The 26,485-nt window shown below is 42.3% G+C and overlaps 1 protein-coding gene across 2 annotated transcripts in view; it reads left to right on the plus strand.

The window, feature by feature from the left end:
- Nucleotides 1-26,485, plus strand: part of AP1M2 (adaptor related protein complex 1 subunit mu 2) — a 91,613-nt gene that overhangs the window by 37,818 nt on the left and 27,310 nt on the right. For both annotated transcript variants that reach the window (XM_026716706.2, XM_087926033.1), the window contains one exon: nucleotides 24,799-24,929. In XM_026716706.2, coding sequence (XP_026572491.1) covers nucleotides 24,799-24,929 — 131 coding nt within the window. The remainder of the gene's footprint in view (nucleotides 1-24,798; nucleotides 24,930-26,485) is intronic.

The following is a 26,485-nucleotide window of genomic DNA, read 5'->3' on the forward strand; positions in this document are numbered from 1 at the left end:
TTAATTAATAATGATATTAATGTAGTTAATATTTGATTGAAAAGAAGAGAGTATATACAATGTAATTGTAATTGAAGACTATGAAATGGAAGCACAAAACAATTTGTAAAAACCAACCGGCATACTGTATGTATATATATGGAAGATGGCTTGATGCTTTTATGTCTTGTTTGTTTGTTTGTTTTAAAAACGAATAAATTTTTTTTAAAAAGATTATTGTCATGATGGAGCAGAAACTCCCCCGCCTTCTTGAGAAAGTGCATCTGGTTTTCCACAGCAGCTTGTTAAAGCCAGTAATGGGGTCTCAGGTGAGGCCAGTGGGCTGGGTAGCCCCAAAGCTGATTATAGTGCAGGGAGAGACATATTGCAAGATAAAAAGAATCCTAGACTCTATACAAGGGGAGACTACAATACCTAGTGCAATGGAAGGATACCCATTGTCTGAGGCCACCTGGGTTAAAAGCTGGGATGTTGAAAGCAGATACACTAAGAAATTCCACGATAAATACCCTCAAAAGCCAAAAGAACCTCTGGGAGGAGGGAGGGGTGGATGATGAAAGGCTAATTTATTTTCCATTTGAATTTTCCAGGTACTTCTCTCACGTTTAGGGGGGAAAGCTGACTGTCAACTCTGAAGCCATCCTGGCTGAAGCCATCTTTTGCTGCCTCCTAGTTGCCATGACCCCTTCATGGGTTACTGCATTGTCATGGCAAAGGGGCTTGCATAGCTCAATGAAGCTATGAGCTATGCCATGCAGGGCCACCCAAGACAGACAGGTCATAGCAGAGAGTTTTGACAAAATGTGATCCACTGGAGAAGGAAATGGCAACCCATTCCAGTATCTTTGCCATGAAAACCCCATGGACAGTACCAAAAGGCAAAAAGATATGATGCTGGAAGATAAGCCCGTCAGGTCAGAAGGTGTCCAATATGCTACCGGGGAAGAGCAGAGAGCTAGTACTCCTAGCACCAGAAAGAGTGAAGTGACTGGGCCAAAGCTAAAAGGACACTCAGCTGTGGATGCATCTGGTGGTGAAAGGAAAGTCCAATGCTGTAAAGATCTATTCTCCATAGGAACCTGGAATGTAAGATCCATGAATCAAGGCAAGCTGAAACAAGGATGAGAAGACTGAACATTGATATCTTAGGAATCAGCAAAATGGACAGAAATGGGTGAATTTAATTCAGATGACCATCAGGTATACTACTGCGGGCAAGAATCCCTCAGAAGAAATGGAGTAGCCTTCATAGCCAATAAAAGAGTAGGAAAAGCAATACTGGGATACAACCCCCCAAATGACAGAATGATCTCAGTTTGAATCCAAGGCAAACCATTCAATATCACAGTAGTCCAAGTCTATGCCCCAACCACTGGTGCTGAAGAGGATGAAATTGTCCATTTCTATGAAGCCCTACAGCACCTTATAGAATTAACATCAAAAAATTATGTCCTTATTATCATGGGGGATTGGAATGCTAAAGTAGGAAGTCAAAAGATAACCAAAATAATAGTCAAGTTTGGCCTTGGAGTACAAAACGAAGCAGGGCACAGGTTGATAGAAATTTGTCAAGAGAATACTATGGTCATAGCAAACATTCTTTTCCAACAACCCAAGGGATGGTTCTACACATGGACATCATCAGATGCGTTCTGCAGCCAAAGATGGAGAAGCTCTATACAGTTAGTAAAAACAAGACCAGGAGCTAACTGTGGCTCAGATCATAAGCTTCTCTTTGCAAAATTTAGGCTTAAATTGAAGAAAGTAGGGAAAAGCACTAGGCCACTCAGGTATGAACTAAATCATATCCCTGATGAATATACAGTAGAGGTGACAAATAGATTTAAGAAATTAGATCTGATAGAGTGCCTGAAGAACTATGGACGGAGGTTCGCAACATTGTACAAGAGGTAGCAACTAAAACCATCCAAAGAAAAAGAAATGCAAGAAAGCAAAATGGTTATCTGAGGAAGCTTTGCAAATAACAGAGGAAAGAAACGAAGTGAAAGGCAAGGGAGAAAGAGAAAGATACACCCAACTGAATGCAGAATTCCAGAGAATAACTAGATGAGGTAAGAAGATCAAATTGCCAGCATATGCTGGATTATGGAGAAAGCTAGGGAGTTCCAGAAAAACATCTACTTCTGTTTTATTGACTATGCTAAAGACTTTGATTGTGTGGTTCACAACAAATTGTGGCAAGTTATTAAAGAGATGGGAGTACCAGACTATCTTATTTGTCTCTTGAGAAACCTATATGCGGGTCAGGAAGCAACACTGAGAACTGGGCACAGAACCACTGATTGGTTCAAATTGGGAAAGGAGTCCAGCAAGGCTGTATACTGTCTCACTGCCTATTTAACTTATATGCACACCACATCATGAGAAAGGCAGGGCTAGACGAATCAAAAGTTGGAATTAAGATTGCCGGGAGAAATATCAACAACCTCAGATATGCAGATGATACCACTCTAATGGCAGAAAGTGAAGAGGAACTAAAGAGCCTTTTGATGCAGGTGAAGGAGAGTGCAAAAGTTCACTTGGAACTCAACATTAAGAAAACTAAGATCATGGCATCCGGCCCTCTCAATTCCTGGCAAATAGATGGGGAAGAAATGGAGGTAGTGACAGATTTTATTTTCTGGGCTCCAAGATCACCACAGATGGGGACTGCAGCCAAGAAATTAAAAGACACTTGCTTCTGGGGTGGAAAGCTATGGCAAACCTAGGCAGCATACTAAAAATCAGAGACATCACTGTTGTGGCTCCGGGCTTGGATTCAGCTCCTGTGATTGATATGAGTTCAAGTGAAGAGGTTACGTCAGAACAATTTGAACCAGCCTGGCTTACTGATTGGACTGATAACCAGGATGAGGAGATGGACGTGACAAAGGACGACAGACCTGATGTATTAGAATTGTCAGGACCTTTGATCTCCTCTGGTTCTTTATCTGAACAACAGCCGGGAATGGCTGACAGGGAAGTTTTGAGAGAGTCTTCTAGTGGAGATGAGAACTTGGAAAATTTGTGGTTAAATGTAAAAAATAGAAGACGGTTGAAAAGGCAAAATCAGCTGGAGCAAATGAGAAGAGCAAGTCAGTAAATTAGCACGTTGCCTTAATGAGTATAAAAGGACACAGCTGGGCTGGTGCATTTCGCCAGGAACAAAATGACTATTTGAGTGAGGACGTTACAGCAAAGAGCTCTGAGGTTGAGGATTTATTGCCAGGACTGGTTTGCCGGACAGAGTAAGATTTATGCTGTGGTTTCTGCCAGCCGTTATCTAATAAGACTTCTTTCCGTTTGATTTAATTGTGAAACGGCTGCTTTCTGTTTTGTTCGTTTGAATTTCGAAGGGGAGTCATAACATTATTGTTCCTGGCCCAAACAAACCATCTTTAAAGCAAGATGGATTCAAATCAACTGCAGCGTTTGGTAGAGCAGCAACAACAACAAATTAATCAGCTACTGCAAAGCAATGTGACGCTTCAGAATCAGGTAACACAATTGCTGAATTATGTTTCCAGCTTACCAAGCCCTGCTGCTGTTCCCCCTGCCCCTCCTGTGAGGAAAAGCCCAGTATCCATGCTGGAGAAATTTTCTGGGCAAATGGACAGGTTCCCGGCATTTATGGGTCAATGCCAATTGTTTATCTCTCTGAGGCCTGAAGACTTCCCAACTGACCGGTCTAAAGTAGGATTTATGATCAGTTTATTAACCGGGCAGGCTGCTAATTGGGCTACTCCCTTGTTGGTTCAAGATAGCCCGTTGTTGAATAATTTCCAGGGTTTTCTTCAACAAATGAGAGTGATGTTTGAGAACCCAATTAAGATACAAACTGTGGACAGACGGTTACGGGACATTAATCAGGGGAAACGTTCCCTGCAGGAATACGTGGCAGAATTTCGTTTGCTGTGTATGGACTCTAACTGGAACGAACCGGCTCATATGGCTGCATTCCAGGAAGGCTTGTCTGATGCCATCAAAGATGAGCTGGTCCATGCAGAGAGGGCTTTAACTTTGGATGCATTGATAGTTCAGTGCTTACGAATTGAAGCTCGTTTACAGCAACGTGAACGCAAACGGCTCGGTATGGAACCATCTTCGTTTTCTCGTGCACAACCCACGCCACCGAGAGTTTTCCAACCCATGGTTAATGTTGAGGAGCCGATGGAGTTAGGCGCACCCCACCCTCGCTTAACGGTGCGAGAACGTTCGAGAAGGTTCCAGGAAGGCTTGTGCCTTTATTGCGGGGGTCCGGGACATTTTGCAAATTCCTGCACTCGGAGAAGGACTCGCCGACCTGTGTCTGAAACCACTCCTGGCCCGTCGGGAAACGGGGTAGGCCCGACCTCAGGGAAACCCTAGGTCGGGCACATCCTCCACCCCCATCCCAAAGTGCCGAAGTAAATCCTGGTCCTCCTCGGCATTTACTTTTGGACACTTGTATCTTCTTACAGTCCCAGAAGGAAGGAATTCCTGCCGTTGCGCTGGTGGATTCAGGGGCTACAACCAGCTTTATGGACTGTGCTTTTGTTAAACATTTTGGAATTCCTTTGATTCCTGTGAATCCACCCATTAAGGTGGAAACCGTAGATGGGCGTGAACTCAAGTCGGGACCCATTAGCTGTGCTACTCAGCCAGTGCGTATGTGTATTGGGGATCATGAGGAGGCGATAAGTTTTTATGTCACCTCGAACCTTCATCTCCCTTTGGTGCTCGGAATGTCCTGGTTGCGTTTGCACGATCCGTTGGTGGCTTGGTCGCAGAACGCCATTTCTTTTCCAAGCCTACAATGTGTGGACCACCTGAGGCATGTTTGCGCTGGCCAAGATATCGCCGCTCCTGCTGTCTCGATTCCTTCGGAGCTGTCGGACTTCTCCGATGTTTTCAGCAGGAGGCAGACCGATTACCCCCACATCGTGCTTATGATTGTCCCGTGGATCTGATACCGGACGCTCCATTGCCAAAGGGGAGATTATACTCCATGTCGGAGCCCGAGCTGGTTGCACTCCGAGTTTTTGGATAAAAACTTAGCTCGGGATTTATTCGACCTCGTCGTCCCTCTTTCGGCTCCCGTTCTTTTCGTTAAGAAGAAGTCGGGAGAACTGCGTCTCTGTTGTGATTATAGAGGACTAAACTCTATCACCGTGAGGAATAGCTATCCCTTACCGCTCATTCCGGAATTGATGGAGCGGTTGGGGGAGGCTACTATCTTCACTAAACTCGATCTGCGTGGGGCTTACAACCTGGTTCGGATGCGCAAGGGGGATGAGTGGAAGACGGCGTTTGGCACTCGTTATGGTCATTTCGAGTACACCGTCATGCCATTTGGTCTAACCAACGCTCCCGCTGTATTCCAGCATTTGATGAATGACATTTTTCGGGACATGCTGGATTGGTTTGTCGTGGTGTATCTGGATGATATTTTAATCTACTCTCGGTCCAGGGATCACCACCTTCATCAGGTCCGTCAAGTGCTGCAGCGTCTTCGGGAGCATAAGCTCTATGCGAAACTGGAGAAGTGTTTCTTTTTTCAGTCGTCGATAGAGTTTTTAGGGCACATCATTTCTCCCGAGGGCATTGCTATGGACCCTAAAAAGGTTGAGGCATTGTGTAGTTGGGAAGCCCCTCGTCGAGTCAAGGACGTCCAACGTCTTTTGGGATTCGCCAACTACTATCGGACTTTTATCCTGGACTTTGCTAAAGTAATGGACCCCATAACTCAGCTCCTCCATAAGAAGGTCCCGTTTGTGTGGGGGCCCCCGCAACAACAGGCTTTTGACATTTTAAAGAAAGCGTTTGTAGCCGAGCCGATATTGAGGCATCCTGATCCGAATCGTCCATTTGTGGTCGAGACAGATGCCTCTAATGTCGCTATCGGAGCGGTACTGTTACAAGCTTCGAAAGATGGCGCGCCTCTTTTCCCGTGCGCATACTCTTCTAGGAAGCTCACAGCTTCAGAGCGCAATTACACCATCTGGGAAAAGGAGTTGTTGGCCATTAAGGCTGCTTTTGAGACCTGGAGACATCATTTAGAGGGGGATCGGCACAAGGTAGAGGTTCGGACAGATCACCGAAACTTGGAACATTTGACCACAGCTAAGAAATTGAACCAACGCCAGATTCGGTGGTCGTTTTTTGCCAGGTTCAATTTCTCCGTTACTTATGTTCCGAGTGGACATAATCGGAGGGCAGACGCGCTGTCTCGGAAGCCCGAGTATATCGGGCCCGAGAATCCTCTTCCTCTATGAACGGTGTTACCACCAGAATCCTTGGCCGTACTGCAATATCCAGTAGACTTGCGGGCTCGCATACGAGAGGCGCAACTTTTGGATGCATGGACGCAGCAGAGACGGGGGGACGTCAGACCTGATTCTCCATGGTCCATTGAAGAGGACTTGCTCCGACATCGGGGTTTATTATACGTACCTACCAGGTCGTTGAGAGCTCTCATCATGACACAATGTCATGATAACCCCGCTGCTGGCCATTTTGGATTTTATAAAACCTTGCATTTGGTCACCCGGACTTTTTGGTGGCCTCGGGTTCGTCACGATGTGCTCTCTTACGTCGCTTCTTGTGTCCAGTGTAGGCAAGCGAAAGTGGCATTGGGTGCGCCCCCTGGACTCCTCCAACCATTTCCGACTCCGAGCAGACCATGGGGAGCAATCTCCATGGACTTTCTCATGCATTTACCATCCTCGTCGGGCTTCACGACGGTACTCGTGGTAGTTGATATGTTGACTAAAATGGCTCATTTCATTCCCTGTAGGAGATTACCTTCATCCCGCACTACGGCTCAGCTATTTTTACAGCATATCTTTCGTCTGCATGGACTGCCAGATAGAGTGGTTTCTGATCGTGGGGTTCAGTTTACTGCGCAGTTTTGGAAACAGTTAATGGCAGCGCTACAAGTTCAGGTGTGCTTAGCGTCAGCGCACCATCCGGAAACTGATGGCGGGACTGAGAAGGTGATTGGCATTCTTACCCAATATTTGAGGTGTTTTGTTAATCAGCGACAAAGCGATTGGGCGAAATACCTCCCATTGGCAGAATTCGCTTTTAATAACTCGCAGCACACCTCCACTCTGGTAACGCCATTTTTCGCGAATGTAGGTTATCATCCGCGCTTCTTCCCATTAACTTGGATGGATTCACCGGTTCCTGAGACACAAGATTTTCTGGAGGAACTACAAGTGGTCCACCGTTTAGTAAGACAACAACTTGAACGAGCGAAAGAGGACTATAAACGGTTTGCGGACCGGTCACGTCGAGCACCGCCTCCGTTAGCTGTGGGTGACAAGGTGTGGTTGTCCACGAAACACCTTCGGATCGATCGCCCAATTAGAAAATTGGACCATCGTTTCATCGGTCCATTCCCGATTGAGGCGGTTATCAACCCTGTGGCATACCGGCTCACCTTACCGCGCTCCATGCATATTCACCCTGTATTCCATCGCTCTCTTTTAGTTCCTGACTCCCCGGACTGTCCTCTGCGTGCTCCAGCTGGTACGACTTCCCCATCAACGCCCCGTGAGGAGGCGGAGGTTGATGACACGGTGGTCAGTGTTACTGATTCGCGTTGGCTCAAGGGTCATTTTCAGTATTTAGTTGGGAGGAGAGTGGATGACTCGGAAATTTGCTCATGGACGGATGCGTCTGCAGTTCATGCTCCAGACATCGTTCGGGACTTTCATGAACGTTTCCCTTCGAAACCGCATCTGGATCGTCAGACCCGGGGGAAGGGCCCTGCGGTGAGGGATAGTGTTGTGGCTCCGGGCTTGGATTCAGCTCCTGTGATTGATATGAGTTCAAGTGAAGAGGTTATGTCAGAACAATTTGAACCAGCCTGGCTTACTGATTGGACTGATAACCAGGATGAGGAGATGGACGTGACAAAGGATGACAGACCTGATGTATTAGAATTGTCAGGACCTTTGATCTCCTCTGGTTCTTTATCTGAACAACAGCCGGGAATGGCTGACAGGGAAGTTTTGAGAGAGTCTTCTAGTGGAGATGAGAACTTGGAAAATTTGTGGTTAAATGTAAAAAATAGAAGACGGTTGAAAAGGCAAAATCAGCTGGAGCAAATGAGAAGAGCAAGTCAGTAAATTAGCACGTTGCCTTAATGAGTATAAAAGGACACAGCTGGGCTGGTGCATTTCGCCAGGAACAAAATGACTATTTGAGTGAGGACGTTACAGCAAAGAGCTCTGAGGTTGAGGATTTATTGCCAGGACTGGTTTGCTGGACAGAGTAAGATTTATGCTGTGGTTTCTGCCAGCCGTTATCTAATAAGACTTCTTTCCGTTTGATTTAATTGTGAAACGGCTGCTTTCTGTTTTGTTCGTTTGAATTTCGAAGGGGAGTCATAACACATCACCCTGCCAACAAAAGTGCTATAGTCAAGGCTATGGTGTTCCCAGTTGCAATATATGGCTGTGAAAGTTGGACCATAAGAAAGGCTGAGCACTGGTCTTCTGGAGGTAATCTGGCAGCGATTCGGGAAAGAGAGATCAGGCTCTGTCTCTGGGACTCAATCTTTTGCATTAGGAGCCTGATTTGAGGGTTGCATTCTCCTGGAGGAGCCGTAACTGTAGCAGCGTGGGAGAAGAGAAAGTTTTATAATCAGTAGGCAAGTGGAGAAGCTCGGATGGAGAGAGACAGAAGGTCTCAAAGGACAGTGGCTAGAAGATGGTGAGAGCGGATTGTAAGGGAAGAAGATTTTAGCAGGAAAGATTTGGACAGAGAAAAGTGATATGGAGAGAGTGAGAGTAAGCGAAAGTACTTGTGAAGAAAGGGAATTGGACAGAGAAGGATAGAGGCTTTGGAATTGGAGTTGGAAGAAGGGATTTGTCTGGAACGTATAAAGGCTAAGTGACTAAGCAATTTGAAAGAAGGAATCCAGTGGAACAGCAGGAAGGAAGAAGGAAGAAAAACAAAGTAAAGAAGGAAAGTGAAGGTGCAGAGAATTTTTCTGAGGAGAGGGCTAATTGGAAGGAATTCGATTTAAAAGAAAGGAAGCTGAAAAGTGTTCTGTATGGACATTTACATTCTTGAAATCCGGCAACCCTGATTGGACGAGCGCGCAGACACCGGATTGGTCGAGCGCGCGGCACTGATTGGACGTTCGGAATCGACCGCGATTGGCTGAGCCGATCGTGGGCGATTCGAATGGCTGTCATTGGCCGCAGCGCCCGGCTCCAGATCCATATAAGCCGCGGCTTCACCCAGCCGCACTCACTTGTTTTAAGTCTTAATAAATGAGCTGAACTCAAGTCACTGTCTCGCGTCCTTTGTTCGTATCGGCCAATACAACACTGGCGACAAAGGTGGGATTTTAAAGCAAGTCCCACACCGCACGTGGCACGCGGAACCGCAACCGGCAACATGGCCAGCAGCACCGCGCCACCCGCTCCCTTCAACCAAGCTGCTGAGGACTGGGAATCCTACATAGACAGGTTCCTCATGATCTTGGAGAGCAGCAACCTCAAGGATGCGAATGGGCAGAAGAAACGGGCCGTCTTCCTGACTCACTGCGGGCCCGCAGTGTTTAAAATGGCGAAAGCCCTCGCCAAGCCCCTCGACGTGAAGGCGATGGACTGGGCCGATCTCGAACCCCTGCTGCGAAGTCACTACGCGCCCGCCATGCCCACCCTCATCCGCCGACACGACTACCGGCGGGATCAAAAAGAAGGCGAGAGTATCAGCGACTTCATGGCTGATCTCAGGGACCTCGGAGGCCTGTGCGGGTTCACCGATCTCGAGGAAGCCCTGCGAGACCGCGTCATCCTCGGCCTCAAGGACCCTGTCCTGCAGAGCTGGCTCATGGCAAGGGGCGACATATCCCTCACCGACACCCTCGCCGAGGCCACCGCAGCGGAAGCGACCTGGAGATCAACGGCCCGAATGCAGCAAGCAAGCACCGGGAGTGCCCAGCCACGACCGAGACGACTCCGACCCCGAGAGGCAGCCCGAGACCAACCGCCGAGCGACCACCTCCACACACCACGGCGACCTCGACTCACCCTCCGACTCCGAGGACGATGAGGAAGACATCCACCGGCTGCAGGCGGAGCGCGACCGACGCAAGCAGTGGAACCGCAAAACGAGATTCCAATGCGCCGGGTGCGGCGCCGAGCACCCGCGGTTGGAATGCCGGTTTTTTGATGCGATATGCCGGCATTGCGACAAGCGGGGCCACATCGCCAAGGTTTGCCGTTTTAAAAGAAACTACAGCCCCCGGTGCCGAGACTGCAGCCCACGGAGACGCGACAGCACACCCCCAAGGAACCGAGACCGAAACCCCGAGAGCCGATGGAGCCGGGAAGCAAGGAACCGACGTTTTAACGAGGCCCGCCAATGCGAGGAGACACACCAGACGGTCATCATCGGCCATTCGTCCAACTGGGATGGCCGAAAGGTCCACGTGGAGGTGGCCATTGAAGACCGCCCCTGCAAGATGGAAGTGGACTCCGGGTCCTACCTATCCATGGTCGCATGGCGGGAAATCGAGCATCTAGTGCCAACCATACAGCCGCGCGAGCTGGAAAGCAAGAAACTCATCCTCAAGGACTACCAGGGAAACCGCATCCCCGTGGTAGGAATCGGACATTTCAAAGTCACGTTCAAAGGGCACACCGAAATACTACCCCTGACCATCGTCAAAAAGGACCGCCCCAGCCTCCTAGGACTCCAATGGTTCGCGCCATTGGGATTAGAGGTGACCGGCACCAACCACGTCGCTGAGGCAGACTGGGAGGAGCAGCTCGCGCGGGATTTTCAAGAGGTCTTCGACGGCAGCCTAGGCAAGTACCGAGGGCCCCCGATAACCTTCAGCCTAGACCCCACCATTGCCCCAATCTGCCTCAAGCCCTGGCGAGTACCCTTTGTGCTCAGGCCCAAGATCGACGAGCAATTAAATAAGCTCATCGAGCAAGGGGTACTCGAACCAACGGACCATGCCAGGTGGGAGACCCCTATAGTCACCCCAGTAAAACCAGACGGCTCAGTGAGAATCTGTGGGGACTATAAGGCCACCCTCAATCGTGCGCTGCAACAAAGTGCCTACCCCGTCCCAGTAGTGCAGCACCTCCTACACTCACGGGGGGCGGGGGCAAGGTTTTTGCCAAACTCGACCTGGCTCAAGCTTACCAGCAACTGCCGGTCGACGAGGAAACTGCAGAAGCGCAGACCATAGTCACCCACCGCGGGGCATTCCACTGCAAGAGACTCCAGTTTGGAGTCAGTGTAGCCCCGGGGGTGTTCCAAAGTTTAATGGAGAGGCTTCTCCAGGGCATAAAAGGGGTAGTTCCCTATTTTGACGACGTGCTGGTATCAGTGGCCGACCAAAAACAATTGGAAAGCCGCCTGAGGGAGGTACTGCAAAGGTTCAAAGACACAGGGCTAAAAGTCAAGAGAGAGAAATGCCAACTGCGCACAGCAAGAGTCGAATTCCTAGGGTACCTCCTAGACCAGCACGGAATCCACCCAACCGAGGGGAAAATCAAAGCCATCAAGGAATCCCCAAGGCCCAGAAACAAAATCGAATTACAAGCGTTCCTGGGGTTGATTAACTTCTATAATGTTTTCCTGCCCCAAAAGGCAACCGCGGCGGAACCGTTGCATAGGCTGCTCGACAAGGCAGCCACCTGGACTTGGGGAAGTCGAGAAGAAGACGCATTCAACAAAACAAAAGACCTGCTCACATCGGATGCTGTTCTCATTCAATACAGCGAGACACTACCCCTCATGGTAACATGCGATGCATCCCCTTTTGGCGTCACAGCCGTCCTCAGCCACACCCTCGCCGATGGAAAAGAAGCACCCATCGCCTTCTTTTCAAGGACCCTCTCAAAACCGGAAAGGAATTACAGCCAGCTGGATAAAGAGGCCCTGGCAATCGTCGCAGCTGTAAAGAAGTTCCACGAGTACCTTTACGGCAGAACTTTCTCCATCATCACAGACCACAAACCGCTGCTTGGAATACTGGCGGGGGACAGGGCCACCTCGAACATCCTATCCCCGAGGATGACGGGGTGGTCCGAATTCCTCGCCGCCTACAACTACCGGCTGGACCATCGCCCCGGTAAGTCAATCCTGCACACAGATGCATTGAGCTGCACGCCGCTGCCCACCCTGGACGCTGACCCAGCACCCACCATGTCCACCCTGAGCATAGAGACTTTACCCAACCTCCCACTAACCGCATCAGACATTGCCCTGGCAACAAATAAAGACAAACGTCTGGCGCGGGTGCTAAGATGGGTGGAGAAAGGGTGGCTGGAAAGAGACGAGGATGAGCAATTCAGAGCTTTCCGGAACCGCCAAACAGAACTCTTCACACAAAAGGGTTGTTTACTGTGGGGGGATAGAGTCATAATCCCGGAAAAACTGCAGAAAAGAGTCCTGGACATGCTGCACGAGGGGCACCCTGGCATCGTTAGGACAAAAGCCCTGGCCAGAAGTCACGCCTGGTGGCCAGGGATGGACAAAGAGATCGAAGCCTGGGTGGCAGCGTGCAAGCAATGCCAAGAATCCAGACCAAGCCCCCCCGCCGCCCCGGTCCTAGAATGGGAAACCCCCAGGGGGCCATGGTCCCAGATTCACATAGATTTCGCGGGACCCACCAGAGGACACACCTTCCTAGTGACGGTAGACGCTTACTCCAACTGGCTGGAGGTAAGCAATATGAGAACAACCACCACAGAAGCCGTCATCAAGGAGCTCAGCAAGCTATTCGCAACCCACGGCCTCCCAGATGTCATCATATCGGACAATGGCCCCCAGTTCACCGCACTGCCTTTCGAAAGATTCCTAGCAGAGCGGGGGATCCGGCACGCGTTGACAGCACCAGCTCACCCGGCGGCGAACGGAAGGGCGGAGAAAATGGTCCAGTTCATGAAAAAGACAATCCAAAAAATCAAAACCGGGGAAATACAGGACAAGATCAACAGGATGCTACTCATACAGCACATAACCCTGAACACAACAACGAACAAGAGCCCAGTGGAGCTGCTGATGGGAAGAAAGCTGCGATCACCACTCGACCGCCTGCACCCCACATACAACCCAGAGAAGCCCCCCGACTCCACCAGCAAGCACCGGGCATTCGCACCAGGAGACATGGTCTATGCGAAAAACCTCACAGGGGACCCACTCTGGATACCGGCAACGATAACCCAGGTAACGGGTCCCCGCTCATACCGACTACTAACAAACGACGGGTGAGCATGGAAATGACACATCGACCAGTTAAGGTCGAGAACCACCGCGGGAAATACAACCGACACGCAAACACCAGAAACAGAGAGGAACTGCCAAGACACCAACCAAGAGGGGAGGGAAAGCCCCAAAGAACAAAACAGACAAACCCACCCGAAAAGGAACCAGCAGTACTCACCGACCGAAGCACCAGGGAGCGACCCACTCGAAGCCTCGCCCGGAAGGAGCAGCCAAGCCAGCTCGACCAGCCCGGGAAGCCCAAGCGGGAGCAGCCAAGCTAGCTCAACGAGCCCGGGAAGCCCGAGCGGGAGCAGCCAAGCCAGCTCAACCAGCCCGGGAAGCCCGAGCGGGAGCAGCGAAGCCAGCAGCTCGACCAGCCCGGGTGGACCAGGAGGGAGCTACGGCGAGAGGCCCGACTGACCCTTCCAGGCGTTTCCATCAACGAGGCGGAGAGCAACAAGGATCCCAACCGAACCAGCCGGTAGCCAAGAAACAACTGATCTGCGCAGGTCCAGTCGGCAAGTACGGAGCCCCGCCTACTTACGGGACTACGTTACGTGGGACCGAACCAAGAGGGGAGGGGTGTTCTGTATGGACATTTACATTCTTGAAATCCGGCAACCCTGATTGGACGAGCGCGCAGACACCGGATTGGTCGAGCGCGCGGCACTGATTGGACGTTCGGAATCGACCGCGATTGGCTGAGCCGATCGCGGGCGATTCGAACGGCTGTCATTGGCCGCAGCGCCCGGCTCCAGATCCATATAAGCCGCGGCTTCACCCAGCCGCACTCACTTGTTTTAAGTCTTAATAAATGAGCTGAACTCAAGTCACTGTCTCGCGTCCTTTGTTCGTATCGGCCGATACAACAAAAAGGACCATTTGCATATCATTTAAAAATTGAAACAGAGAAGAAAGGAACCTTGGTGCTACAATAAGGAATGGCTGATGCAACAGATGACGGGAGAGCTTAACAAGAGAAGAGAAGGCAACATTATATAAGTAATAAAAGAAGGTGATAAAAGAACTCAATGTAAAGTTAAATGTATGACTTGATGCTTATGTTTATATTGTTTATTTGATATTGCTTAAGGCTGTAATGATTATTTAGAATATAAAATCTGAAAGTATAAGATAGAGTGAAATAGGAATTCTTGGTTTTGATAATAGAATTTTGATAATAGAACTTGGTTGAAAATATTTAGATTAAAGAAAATTAAATACATTTAGTATATCAACATAAGAAACCACTGTTAGAATCTATACAGAATTGTTTAAATTAACTGAACTAATTAACACTTACTAAATAACATAGAGTATTGAATATTTTTCTAACTATAAGATAACATTATACTATTCAAAGTGGATATAAGATTGTGATATAATTTAATCAAACTATATTATTTAAAGTGGATATAAGGTTGTGATATAAACAAATAATACAGGAAACAGCTTGGACTGTAATATTAAATATTAAAAGAAGGTAATAACTGAAAGATTGGAAAAAGAAATATAATATAAATATTATTGAGAAGTAGGAGTAGCTGAGTGGAAAATAAGTGGATGGTAGAGTGGAGTAAGCTATTCAAACTAATAAAAATGACAACTACCACAACAGTTACACGTATGGGAAAGAAAACCCCTCTTTGGCAGCAGCATCTCCTATGGGACAGAGAGCAATAGATACAAATGTTTGGAGCAGAAAAAGCAAGCAACCAGGCCAATACACAAATGTTGCAGACAATACTTTTGACAATTCAAGAAACGATGCTTAAGATGCAAGAGACTATGAATAAAAATCATGAAGAAATGGGAAATAACATGTACAAACTAGAAAATAAAATAGGTGAAGTTCAACAAATAATGGGAAAAAATGATCAAAGAATTACAGCAGTTGAAACTAGAATGGAGCAGACTGAAAAAAAAATTGGAAGGAGTAGACCAAAAACTAGTAGCTATAAACAAAAGACTTAGAGGAATCCATTATAAATCTAGAAATGGAATGTGCTGCTTTTTACCTACGGTTTCAAAATGTGCCTGAAGATAAGGATGAGGATTTGAAAACGATTATGGCGGAAATATTAGCAAAAGCTACCCAATGGTAGATTGGAGAGATTAGAAATGATGTAGACAAAATTTATAGAGTGTACACCAACTACGCCAGACATAATAAACTCCCAAGGGAAATACATATTTGGTTTACTAAAAAAACAGTAAGAGGCGAAGTATACCAAGCAATGAGAGATGAAATTGTAACTTATAAAAGTAAAGAAATGCAGACACTAAAACAGATCCCCAGAAGAATTAGAGAACAGAGGAGGGACTATTGTTTTCTTTTTTCTTTTTAACTTTGTTTATTCAACATTTATGAAATTAAAAACATATTCACGTTTTACAACATTGTCTAAAGAGTGGATACACTTGTACTTTTCTTCTGATAGTGTATTTATACATTGTCATAATAACTCCATCATTTTAAACTCTATGCATACATATAGTTTATTTACATTTATTAACACATCACCCTTTTTTCCCAAAGTGTTACCAGATCATCAGATATCACCTTTTCTTTATCCAGTTGTACCAGATATCCCATGTTTTGTAGTATTCACTGTCTTGCTTAACTTTTAACAACTTAGTTAGTCTATCCATCTTGGCACATTCATGTATCTTATTGATTATCATATTTTCTGAAGGGTTCATAGCCAATTCCCAATTTTGAGCAAAACTTATTCTAGCTGCTGTTTTATGAAGGATCAAATATTGGTGCTTCCTATTCATATTTGGTTCTAACATGCCTAATAAAAAAATTTCCGGTTTGAATTTTACTCTCTGTTTTGTTATTTCCTCTATCCATATTCTAATTTTTTGCCAATATTTTCATGCATGGGGGCACGTCCACCACATATGGAAATATGTTCCCTGATTGTAATTACATTTCCAACACTTGGGTAGCATGTTTGGGAACATTTTGGCTAATCTTCCTGGCGGTAAGTGCCAGCAATGAAACATTTTATGTAAGTTCTCTTTGTAAGAGACCAACATTGTTAATCTATAGTTTACCTGCCAAATATGTTCCCACTGATCTAAGTTGATAGTATGGCCCACATTTTTAGCCCAAATTACCATACTTTCTTTGACAGTTTTGTCCTTCATTTTATAATCTAATAGTTGTAAATTTTACTATTTTTTTCTTCCCCTTTTATCTAACTCTTGCTGGGTTGTGTAAAAGCCAAATTGTTCTTTATCCTTATTATAATGTGCTTGCAGTTGCAGATAAGGCCACCATCCTATCTCAATTCCCTGAAGTTGTAATTGGTACCTAGTTTTTAATTCCCCTTTTTCATTTAGCAAATCTCTATATTTTATCATTTTGGTACAATCCAGAGCATTGCGATGTATTACTGCTTCTAATTTTGATAACCATAATGGCACCTTCACATAATGATTCCTTTTTATTTTTTCCCATGTGTTTAGCAAGGCTCTCACCCAATGGGCTATCGTTTTCTTACTACCCGTCCAATAAAACATAATATAACAGACAGATGGCTTATCCCAGAAGGCATGCTCATAACCTGGTGAGAAAAGAAACTTAGAATAGACAATTTTAAAAAGCACAAGATTTCTTTGATGAACTGATTATAGAAGAAGAATTGGGTAGCAAAGAAGAGCTAAAAACCAGAAGCCAGGAGCAATTGAACGAAAAGGACTTAAAACAGGAAGAGAGAAACAAAGACAAAAAGAACAGAGTGAAGGAGAGGAGATCAGAACAAGAGCACAGATGGAAAATAGAATTCATAGAAGACCAAGACAACAATGTAAACAGTAAAATGGAAGAGGAAATAAAGTTGCTATCCATAAATATCAACAGATTGAACTTGCCAATTAAATGGAATCAGATATTTAACAACCTCCAGAAACAAATCTATACAGAAGGGATCAAATAGAGAGGGATAAGATAGTACAATATTTTAGGAGGAAAATCTGCCACAAATTTCAGAAGAAAATAAAGAACTTTTAGAAAAGGAAATAACACAGATAGAATTAGAAAAAGCAATTACCAAACAGAAAAACAAAACGCCAGGTCCAGATGGGATTCCGGGAGATTTCTATAAAGCCTTGTGGGAAACAATGCAATCACTGCTGTTAGAATTGTACAACGAAGCATTATTAAAAACAAAACTACCAAAGTCATGGGGAGAAACTTACATATACCGAAAGAACGTACAGACCATTCCCAAATTCAGAATTACAAACCAATCTCATTGCTGAATGCTGACTGATGACTATTATGGCAGAAAGATTGAAAAATGTTTTGAATGAAGTAATACATCCGGATCAAAATGGTTTCCTCCCAAAAAGACAAATCAGGAATAACACCAGGACAGTAATGAATATTTTGGAATATTTATGAAGCGCATCCAGAGAAACCAGTAACACCGGTTTTTCTGAATGCGCAGAAAACATTTGACAATTTAAATTGGGAATTCTTTTTGTATCAGATGACAGAGCTGATATTTGGACTAAACTTTGTAATAATGATAAAGGAAATCTATTCAAATCAGAAAGCCAGTGTAAGGGTTAATGAGGACTTCACGGAAAAAATTCACATAGCTAAAGGAGTGAGACGGGGATGTCTGATCTCGCCTCTGATATTTATACTTGCAATAGAGGTTTTATTAAATCAAATTAGAAATAAAGAAGAAATTACAGCCACTAAGATAAAAAAGGAAGAGTAGAAAATGCAAAATTTGCTGATGATATGATATTTTTTGTAGAAAATCCGAATGAGGTTGGGAAAATATTGCTAAGCGAAATAGAAGAATATGATAGAGTAGTGAATCTTAAAATTAATAAAACTAAAACATTAAGTTAAAAATCTTTTAGATCATCAACAAAAAGAATTAGAAAAAGAAATGTAACTTCAAATTATAAATAACCAAATATCCAAATATTTAATTTTATCAGCAAAATGTTCATGCTTAAAAGAAGATAATTATGATAAGTTAATTAACCAAACAAAGAAGGATTTGGAAAAATGAGGAAAATTGCAGCTCTCCTTAGTAGGAAGGATTGCTGCAATAAAGATGAACTTGCTACCAATGGCTATACTTATTCCAGATTGTGCCGGTAAAGTTAAATAAAAAAAATTATGGGATACTAAACAAGATAACAAAATTTATATTGGAAGGTAAAAAACCTAGAATTAAACTAAAGCTATTGCAGGATAATAGATACAAAGGTGGTTTCGGACTCCCTGATTGGGAGCTTTATCAACAGGCAGCAAAATTAACTTGGACTGGATATCTTTAAGCAATAGGAGTATATTAACATTAAAGGGACATGACATGCAAGTTGGATGGCATGCCATCCTATGGGAGAGAAACCAAAAGACGTACTCACATGTTAGGCAACATTTAATTAGGGAGGCACTTATAGAGATCTGGTGTAAAATTGAACCAAAACATTATATTGAGATACCAAGTTGGCTTTCAACTATGGAAGCAATGTTCAATCCAAATACCATGGATATTTCTAAAATGATTAGGTACAACCAATTTTGGGATAAACAGGGAAACCTAAAAACAAATCAAAAATTGAAGGAAGAAGGAATTAAGTTAGACTGGTGGTCCTACTTGCAGGTGCAAACAAAATACAAAAAAGGATATGGAAGAATTTGGTATAGAGTTAAGTCCCCAACAGCTCGATAAAATTTTATTAGGACCAAAAGAAAAATGTATATCCAAAATTTACAACTATCTCCTAAAATTTGATACAGAAGAGGAGGTAGTAAAACAGACAATGATTGCATGGATGAAAATTTTTGGATATAACATTTAATTAGAGGATTGGGAAAGACTTTGAAAGAGAAATTATAAACTAACAATGGCAGCCTCATATAGGGAAAATCTTTACAAAATGTTTTATTGTTGGCATCTAGCACTATCAAGATTGGCCAAGATATATCCAAATTTGAGTCCAACATGTTGGAAGTGTAAACTAACAACTGGTACCTTCTTTCATATGTGGTGGTTATGCTCCAAAGCCAAAAAATTCTAGCTTAAAATTAAAATTTGGCTGCAAGAAATAACGAAAGAAAAAATAGAACTCAAACTGGAAATGTTTTTATTAGGGATAATTAGAGGCAAGTATACAAAAGAAATTGAATATTTTATAATACATATTCTGACAACAGCAGGAATAGCCTACACTCAAAATTGGACTATGGTGCTGGAGAAGTCTCCTGTGAGTCCCTTTGACTGCAAAGCAATCAAACTGGTCAGTCCTAGAGGAGATCAACCCTTACTGCTCTTTAGAAGGCCAGATCCTGAAGATGAAACTCAAATACTTTGGCCACCAAATGAAAAGGAAGGGCTCACTGGAGAAGAGCATATTGCTGATAGAAGAATAGGATGACAGAGAATGAGGTGGCTGGATGGAGTCACTGAAGCAGTAGGCATGAGCTTAAATGGACTCCAAAAGATGGTAGAAGACAGGAAGGCCTGGAGGAACATTGTCCATGGGTCACTGCAAGAAATATAAATCCTTCCATTCTTCAACATTCAGTCACAGCTGAAGAAGCTTCTTGGATGAGAAGCGAAACATCTTCAAAGAAAAACCAGAAAGTCCAGTTGCCTCTTGAAAAAACAGCTTTGGGACAAACATGAGCTGGATGACTGAGAATCTCCACAGACATTTGCCATTCCTTCACTTTTTTTGCTGCATTTTCTTGTTTATTCCACTTCTGAATTCTATTCATATCTGGGAAAATATTTATGTATTTTATTTACATACACATTCAATTATTGTTTGCCTGCAGAAACATGAATTTTATGGAAAACTCCATGAGAAAATTGTAGAACTGAACTATAAAAATATTTGTGTAATAAGAGATTTCAATGCAATTACAGATGCAAAACTTGATTATAGAAGCAGTAAAATAAGTAAAAAGGTAAGAAAACTTTACCAAAGACCTTCTTTAAAATGGTGAAGAAGTACGCATTCAAGACATATGGAGAGAAAGAAATCCCAAGAAAAATCAATACACACACTACTCAAATAGACACCAATCCTGGTCAAATTAGACATCATATGGATGCCACTGGAATTAAGTGCCAATGTGCAAGAAATAGAAATAGAACTGTGGTCGGATCACAATCCAGTTAAGGTTAAGTGGAAAGGACAAAAGAAAAAAGTGAGATGGGTGTTGAATCAATCCATATTAAATGATAAAGAATTCTTACAAACAGTTGAAAAAGAAATGAACTTCTTCAAAGATAATAGAAAGGAAGACTTTCTATTGCAAAATGTACGGGATACAGCCAAGGCATATTTTATAAGCCATAACTTATATAGGAAGGAAAAATAAGGAAAATAAGCAACATCAAAAAGACATTAGAAAGGTAGTACAAAAGATTAGAAAATATAGCTACAGAAAGAACCACAAAAAAGAATCTTAAAAACCAAATGGAACTAGTAAAACAAACTGAGTTTAACTGAAAAAGTAGAAGTGGCACAAAAAATGAAAAGGGCAAAGCAAAACTTCTTTGAAAATGCTAATAAACCAGGAAGGTGGCTGGCATACAAATTTAAAAAGGAGAAAGAAAAGAGACAGATATAATGTTTGGCAGATGAGAAGGCCATACTTCAGCACCAAAATGAAAATAAAAAGAAAATAATTTGGAATTACTATGAAAACCTATATGATCAAGAGAAAATCTCACAAGATAAAATAAAGCAATACTTGGAAGAAGCTAAGCTACCTAAAGTGCCTGAAACAGAACTATGTTAAATGAAAGGATAGCAATGTTTGAACTTAGAGGCAATTAAGAAACAACAACAAAACACCAGGGCCAGATGAGTTACCGTTGGAATTTTATAAATACTTACAAGACGCTCTACGACAGTCAATGTTGGAAGTCTGCAATGAAGTTTTGTTAGAAGCCAAGACTTGGATGGAAGCAAACATTACTCTTATACCAAAAGAAGATTCAGATTTAAGACAGGTCAAAAACTATAGGCCAATTTTGTTACTAAACATGGACTATAAAATATATGCATCAATAATAGCAGAAAGATTGAACAGATTTCTGAATGAGTTTATACACCCAGATCAGAATGGGTTTTTACCTAAAAGACAAATCAAAAATAATATGAGGATTATTTTGAATATATTGGAATACTAATGAAGCACATCCTGAAAAGCAAATAGCGTTTATCTTCCTATATGCACAGAAAGCATTTGATAATATAAACTGGCAATTTATATTACCACAATTAAAATATATAGAATTAGATGAAAAATTTACCAATATGATCAAGATGATTTACTTTAAACAGACTGCAAAAGTTATTGTAAATGGTGACATGACAGAGAATTTCAATATTAAAAAAGACACACGGCAAGGATGTCCCTTGTCCCCATTACTATTTATTTTGACACTGGAAGTGCTAAATGGAAATATCAGACAGGATATAGAAATAAAAGGGATGGAAACAAAAAAGTAAACATACAAATTACAGGCATTTGCAGATAACCTAGTATTTATTTTAGATGAATCACAAGAATCATCCACACTAATAAAAAAAAAATAGAAGCCTATGTTGAAGTTTCAGGACTGAAAATAAAGAGAAAACCAAAATACTAGTTAAAATATTGCAGACAAACAGAAAAAAGATCTAATGAAGAAAATAGATATCCAGATAGTGAAGAAAGTTAAATATTTGGGAATTCAACTATCAGATGTGTAACTATAAAAGAAGATAATTATTCCAAATTAATACAACAAATTAAACTAGATTTGGAAAAGTGGAAAAGCCTTCAACTATCACTGATAGGAAGAATAGCTACCATTAAAATGAACATTTTGCCAAGATTACTACGTATATTTGTTCCAAACAATTCCAATAAAGTTGGGGAGAAAATGTTTTGGGAAACTAAATAGATTAACATCAAAATTTATTTGGCAAGGGAAAAAAGCTAGAATAAGTTTGAAATTTTACAAGTCTAAACATAGAGGAGGTTTTGGCTGCCAGATTGGGAGTTATATTACCAAGCATCTGCACTATGTGGCTGAAAGAATGGATAAATTTGAGACATAGATGACTATTAATTGTGGAGGACATGACGTGTAACTGGGATGGCATGTTTTCCTATGGTATGGGAAAAATAAAATACACAGTTACTTCCGAAGACACTATATTAGAAATGCATTACTGTCATTTTGCATGGGCAAAAATTAGATAAAAACATTATTTGAAAATACCAGTATAAATATTTATAAGATATAAAGGCATTCTGAATGAAAAAGCGGAACTTAAAAGTAAAAGGAACTGAAGGGATTGACTTAGCATGGTGGCTGCGGGGACAAATACAATCGAGACAAGAGAAAGATGCCAAAATATATGGTTTTTACAAAGAACTAACAGAATTAGATCAGATCCTAACAGGAACAGATGAAAAACTAATAAAAAATTTGCAACAATCTACTGAGCTTTAGAATGGAAGAAGAACAAGTAAAGGAAACGATGGTAGTGTGGGCCAAAAACTTTGGTTACTTGATAGAATTAGACAAATGGCAAAAACTGTGGGAGAGGAATTATACAGTAACAATGTCAACAGTATATAAAGAAAATGTATACAAAATGTTTTACAGATGGCACGTTCTGCCAGCAAGACTAGCTAAGATGTTAATGTTCTTAATGTCGGCTAAGTGCTGGAAATGTAACCAGGCACCAGCCTCATATTACCATATGTGGTGGACGTGCTCAAAGGCAAAAAAATACTGGACAAAAATACACACTTGGATAGAAAAAAAAATGATAAAAGTATACATAGACTTAAAATTGGAAAGATTTCTGTTGGGTATCATACCAGAAGAATATAATAAGGGAATATGTACATGTATTAACAGTGGCTAGAATTGCATTTGTGCAACACTGGAAGAACATAGAGATTCCACAGAAGAGAATGTAATAAAAAAATATTAGTACGTGCAGAAATGAATAGACTAACACTTAAAATTAAAGATAAGGAAGTCATTGAATATTTTTAATATGGGATTCATTTTATCAATGGTTAACAAGCAGAAACAGAAGTTAGATTAAAAAAAATATAAGAGAATGACTAATTTTGTAAAAATGGCTCACCAAATGGATATGTAAGCACTACTGACATATGTTTATTATTAATGCTACTGTTATTATATGTTTAATACTAATATTAAGAACACTATTGTTATCATGATTATGATTATTGCTTAAATTAATTGTACCCAGACAACACACTGTTTATATAGACACTGAAATTTTTGCTCTTTCTATATTTAATAAAAATAAAAACATTGAAAACAATGATTGTTTACCTGTAATCACACAAGATGACTTTATAGAAAGGTTCCTATGTAGAGAGGGTGATCCTTCATTGATTGGGGACTGCCCACAGTTGGTTATAAAGTTAACAGCTATATAAATGTATTAAATAAGTAAATAAATGTGTCAGCTGTCATAACTTAATCAGTTAGAAAAGAAAGACTCGAAAATCCATTTTATCAAAAGTACAGCAAAGTGGTTACAATGTAACAAAGCCAGATCTAAACTTTCACATCCATGGCATCTGGTTAACTTTTCCATTTTTCCCCACTTCCCCCCTAGTTATCGCTGTGCAATTACATTCAAATGAATTGTTTTGGTAGCAGTCCCTGGCGTGATGTGACCTTGATGTGACCATGGAACAGCCAGTGGCTCTCACAGCACGTCAAAACGAGTATTTTTGATTCCCTTTATACTAACCCCTCACCTTATCCCACCCCACAGCTCCTTCCCCCATTGCATATGGCAGACTGGCATCTGGTGAAGCATGGCTGGTGCAGCAGCATGGCAGTCCTGACAATATGGTAGAATCCATTTCAAAGATTAGCACCAAGGATCTGAATAGATTAGCAGTTGAGCCCACAGCAAAATACATTTTTTTCAATTATTCCATTTAATATTTGTCAACAATTTACAATTTAGACCAGTGATAATTTCTAAGACATCTTCAGAGGAAGATGTATCAAAACATGAGTAACAGCTGATTAGTTAGAATAGTGAACAGTGAGGAGCTAAAACAATTTATCATTCAAAACTATTGTTTTTCTTTCAGCAACCTTCATTCTAGCAAGGATTTTCAATTTTCTTCCACATCTCCATGTAATTTATTTATTTCTAGTACAAAAGCAGAGCGGAGCACCCTATACATAGAAAAGCAGGCATAGTGGAATTGGAACACTCAATTTGGTGGGCACTCTGAATAAGAACATATCTTAACAGAAGTTTGGGGAATGGAACTTGCAGGACCTAAGACTAGGTTGAAAGTCACCCAACTTTACACTTAGTCTTTTTTATAGTCTCCTTCCTGCCCCTGTGAATAGTTTGACCTGAGTCCCTTCCTGTTGTCTTTATCCAGTTCCATTTGTGTATAAAACTGGACATTCCAGAAGAGACATTTTATCCAAGCAATGAGAATTCTGGAAACTTATCTACAGGGTAATAATATCTTCAATTCTTCAGTACCCATTCTCTCTTTGACAGGTTTTTTCTGAATACTTCAAGGAGCTGGAGGAAGAGAGCATCCGTGACAATTTTGTCATTGTGTATGAGCTACTGGATGAGCTGATGGACTTTGGGTTTCCTCAGACGACAGATAGTAAAATTTTGCAGGAGTAAGTAATCTGTTTACTTGTTCTTCAAGGATCTGTATCTGTTTTTCTACTACTGCTCAGGATTTTAAAAACTATAAATGTTGCCATGAAACAAAATTCCAACGTACATAAAATTCTAGTTTTTAGTTTAGATATTCATACGTTTTTCAAAGATCACAGAAAGGGACTCTTAGATTTTATCTGCCAGACTTTCAATTTTAAAATTAGTTTTATCCTGGAAACAAACTTTTTCTCGTCACTATCTTTTTTTGTTTACTTCATTCTAGGTTTGCCAATAGTTCCACTTAGGTCTATCTGAACACAAATCAGAATTTGGGAGAACTTGGGAGCAACTTTGAAGCAAAATAGTTGAGAGGTCTCCCAGTCTCTTGGTAGCAGGCACACTCCTTTGCATTTATTCTTTTTAGTATTACCTTAATAAAAAAAACCACCTTTGTTATTGCTTTTAACTTTCTTTATGGTCCTAAATTCATGTTGTGCTCTAAGCTTTCTAATTATCTTTCTGCAGATATTAATGACTTATTAGTATCCCTCCTGGGTGATTACCAGAGGTGGTATTCAGCAGGTTCTGACCAGTTCTGGAGAACCAGTAGTGGAAATTTTGAATAGTTTAGAGAACTGGCAAATACCATTTTTGACTGGAGATTTTACAGTATCCTTCCCCTGCCATGCCCACCAAGCCACGCCCACAGAACTGGTAGTAAAAAAAATTGAATCCCACCACTGGTGATTATGCCCTATTTCATTTCCTGTAACTCTGAGTTCAGTCAAAACTCTCTATGCAACCACAATAATGTCTGCTTTGCTTTGTTATTGTTGGGGTGGAACATTATGAAATTGAACTTCTGCTATCTTATTTTCAATAAGTTGCCAATCATCCTAATCATCCTTTGACTTAATTCATTCCCATTTCAGTCCATGGGGTCCCATCTCCTGTTGGCTTTCTTGAAATCCTAATGTGTATATATAACTAGATTCTAGTTTTTGAATGTGAACCTTTAAATTTTTTGGTCAAATATGCAGGTATGTCTCAGCATTATATCTAGGAAGTATTCAGAGCGAGATCATTCTTAGTCCTACTAATAAGTAGGACATCTTACATTGGAAAATACATGCACCAGCACACCCCTCCCCTTCCTGCCCACCTGAAATGCTGTTGATATTTTGATGCTACTCTAGACCAGGGGTCGCCAACCTTTTGGATCTCAGGGGCCATGAAACTCATAATTTTAAATCCCAGGGACCACTAACCGGTTCTGTGGGCATGGCCTAATTTGTGGGTGTGGCTTGGTGGTCATGTGACTGGCTGGGCATGGCTTGTATGTAAATATTATAAATATTTATATAAACATTGAATTTTTTTTAAAAGAGCAACTTTTATCCAAAATCAGGCAAAACAGGCAGGCAGACTGAGTTGCTCAATCATTCAGTGATCTATCTGTCATTGGCTACCTGAGTCTGTCACATAAAATTTGCTTGCTGTGAGTCTTCACTGAATAATAGAACCTTCAGTCCTAAGGAAGGTTCTAAAGATTAGATAGAAAGTAAGAAATGCA

The sequence above is a fragment of the Pseudonaja textilis genome, chromosome 2, assembly GCF_049901715.1.
Source record: "Pseudonaja textilis isolate UNSWEBS1 chromosome 2, rPseTex1.2, whole genome shotgun sequence".
In the NCBI taxonomy this organism is placed as follows: domain Eukaryota; kingdom Metazoa; phylum Chordata; class Lepidosauria; order Squamata; family Elapidae; genus Pseudonaja; species Pseudonaja textilis.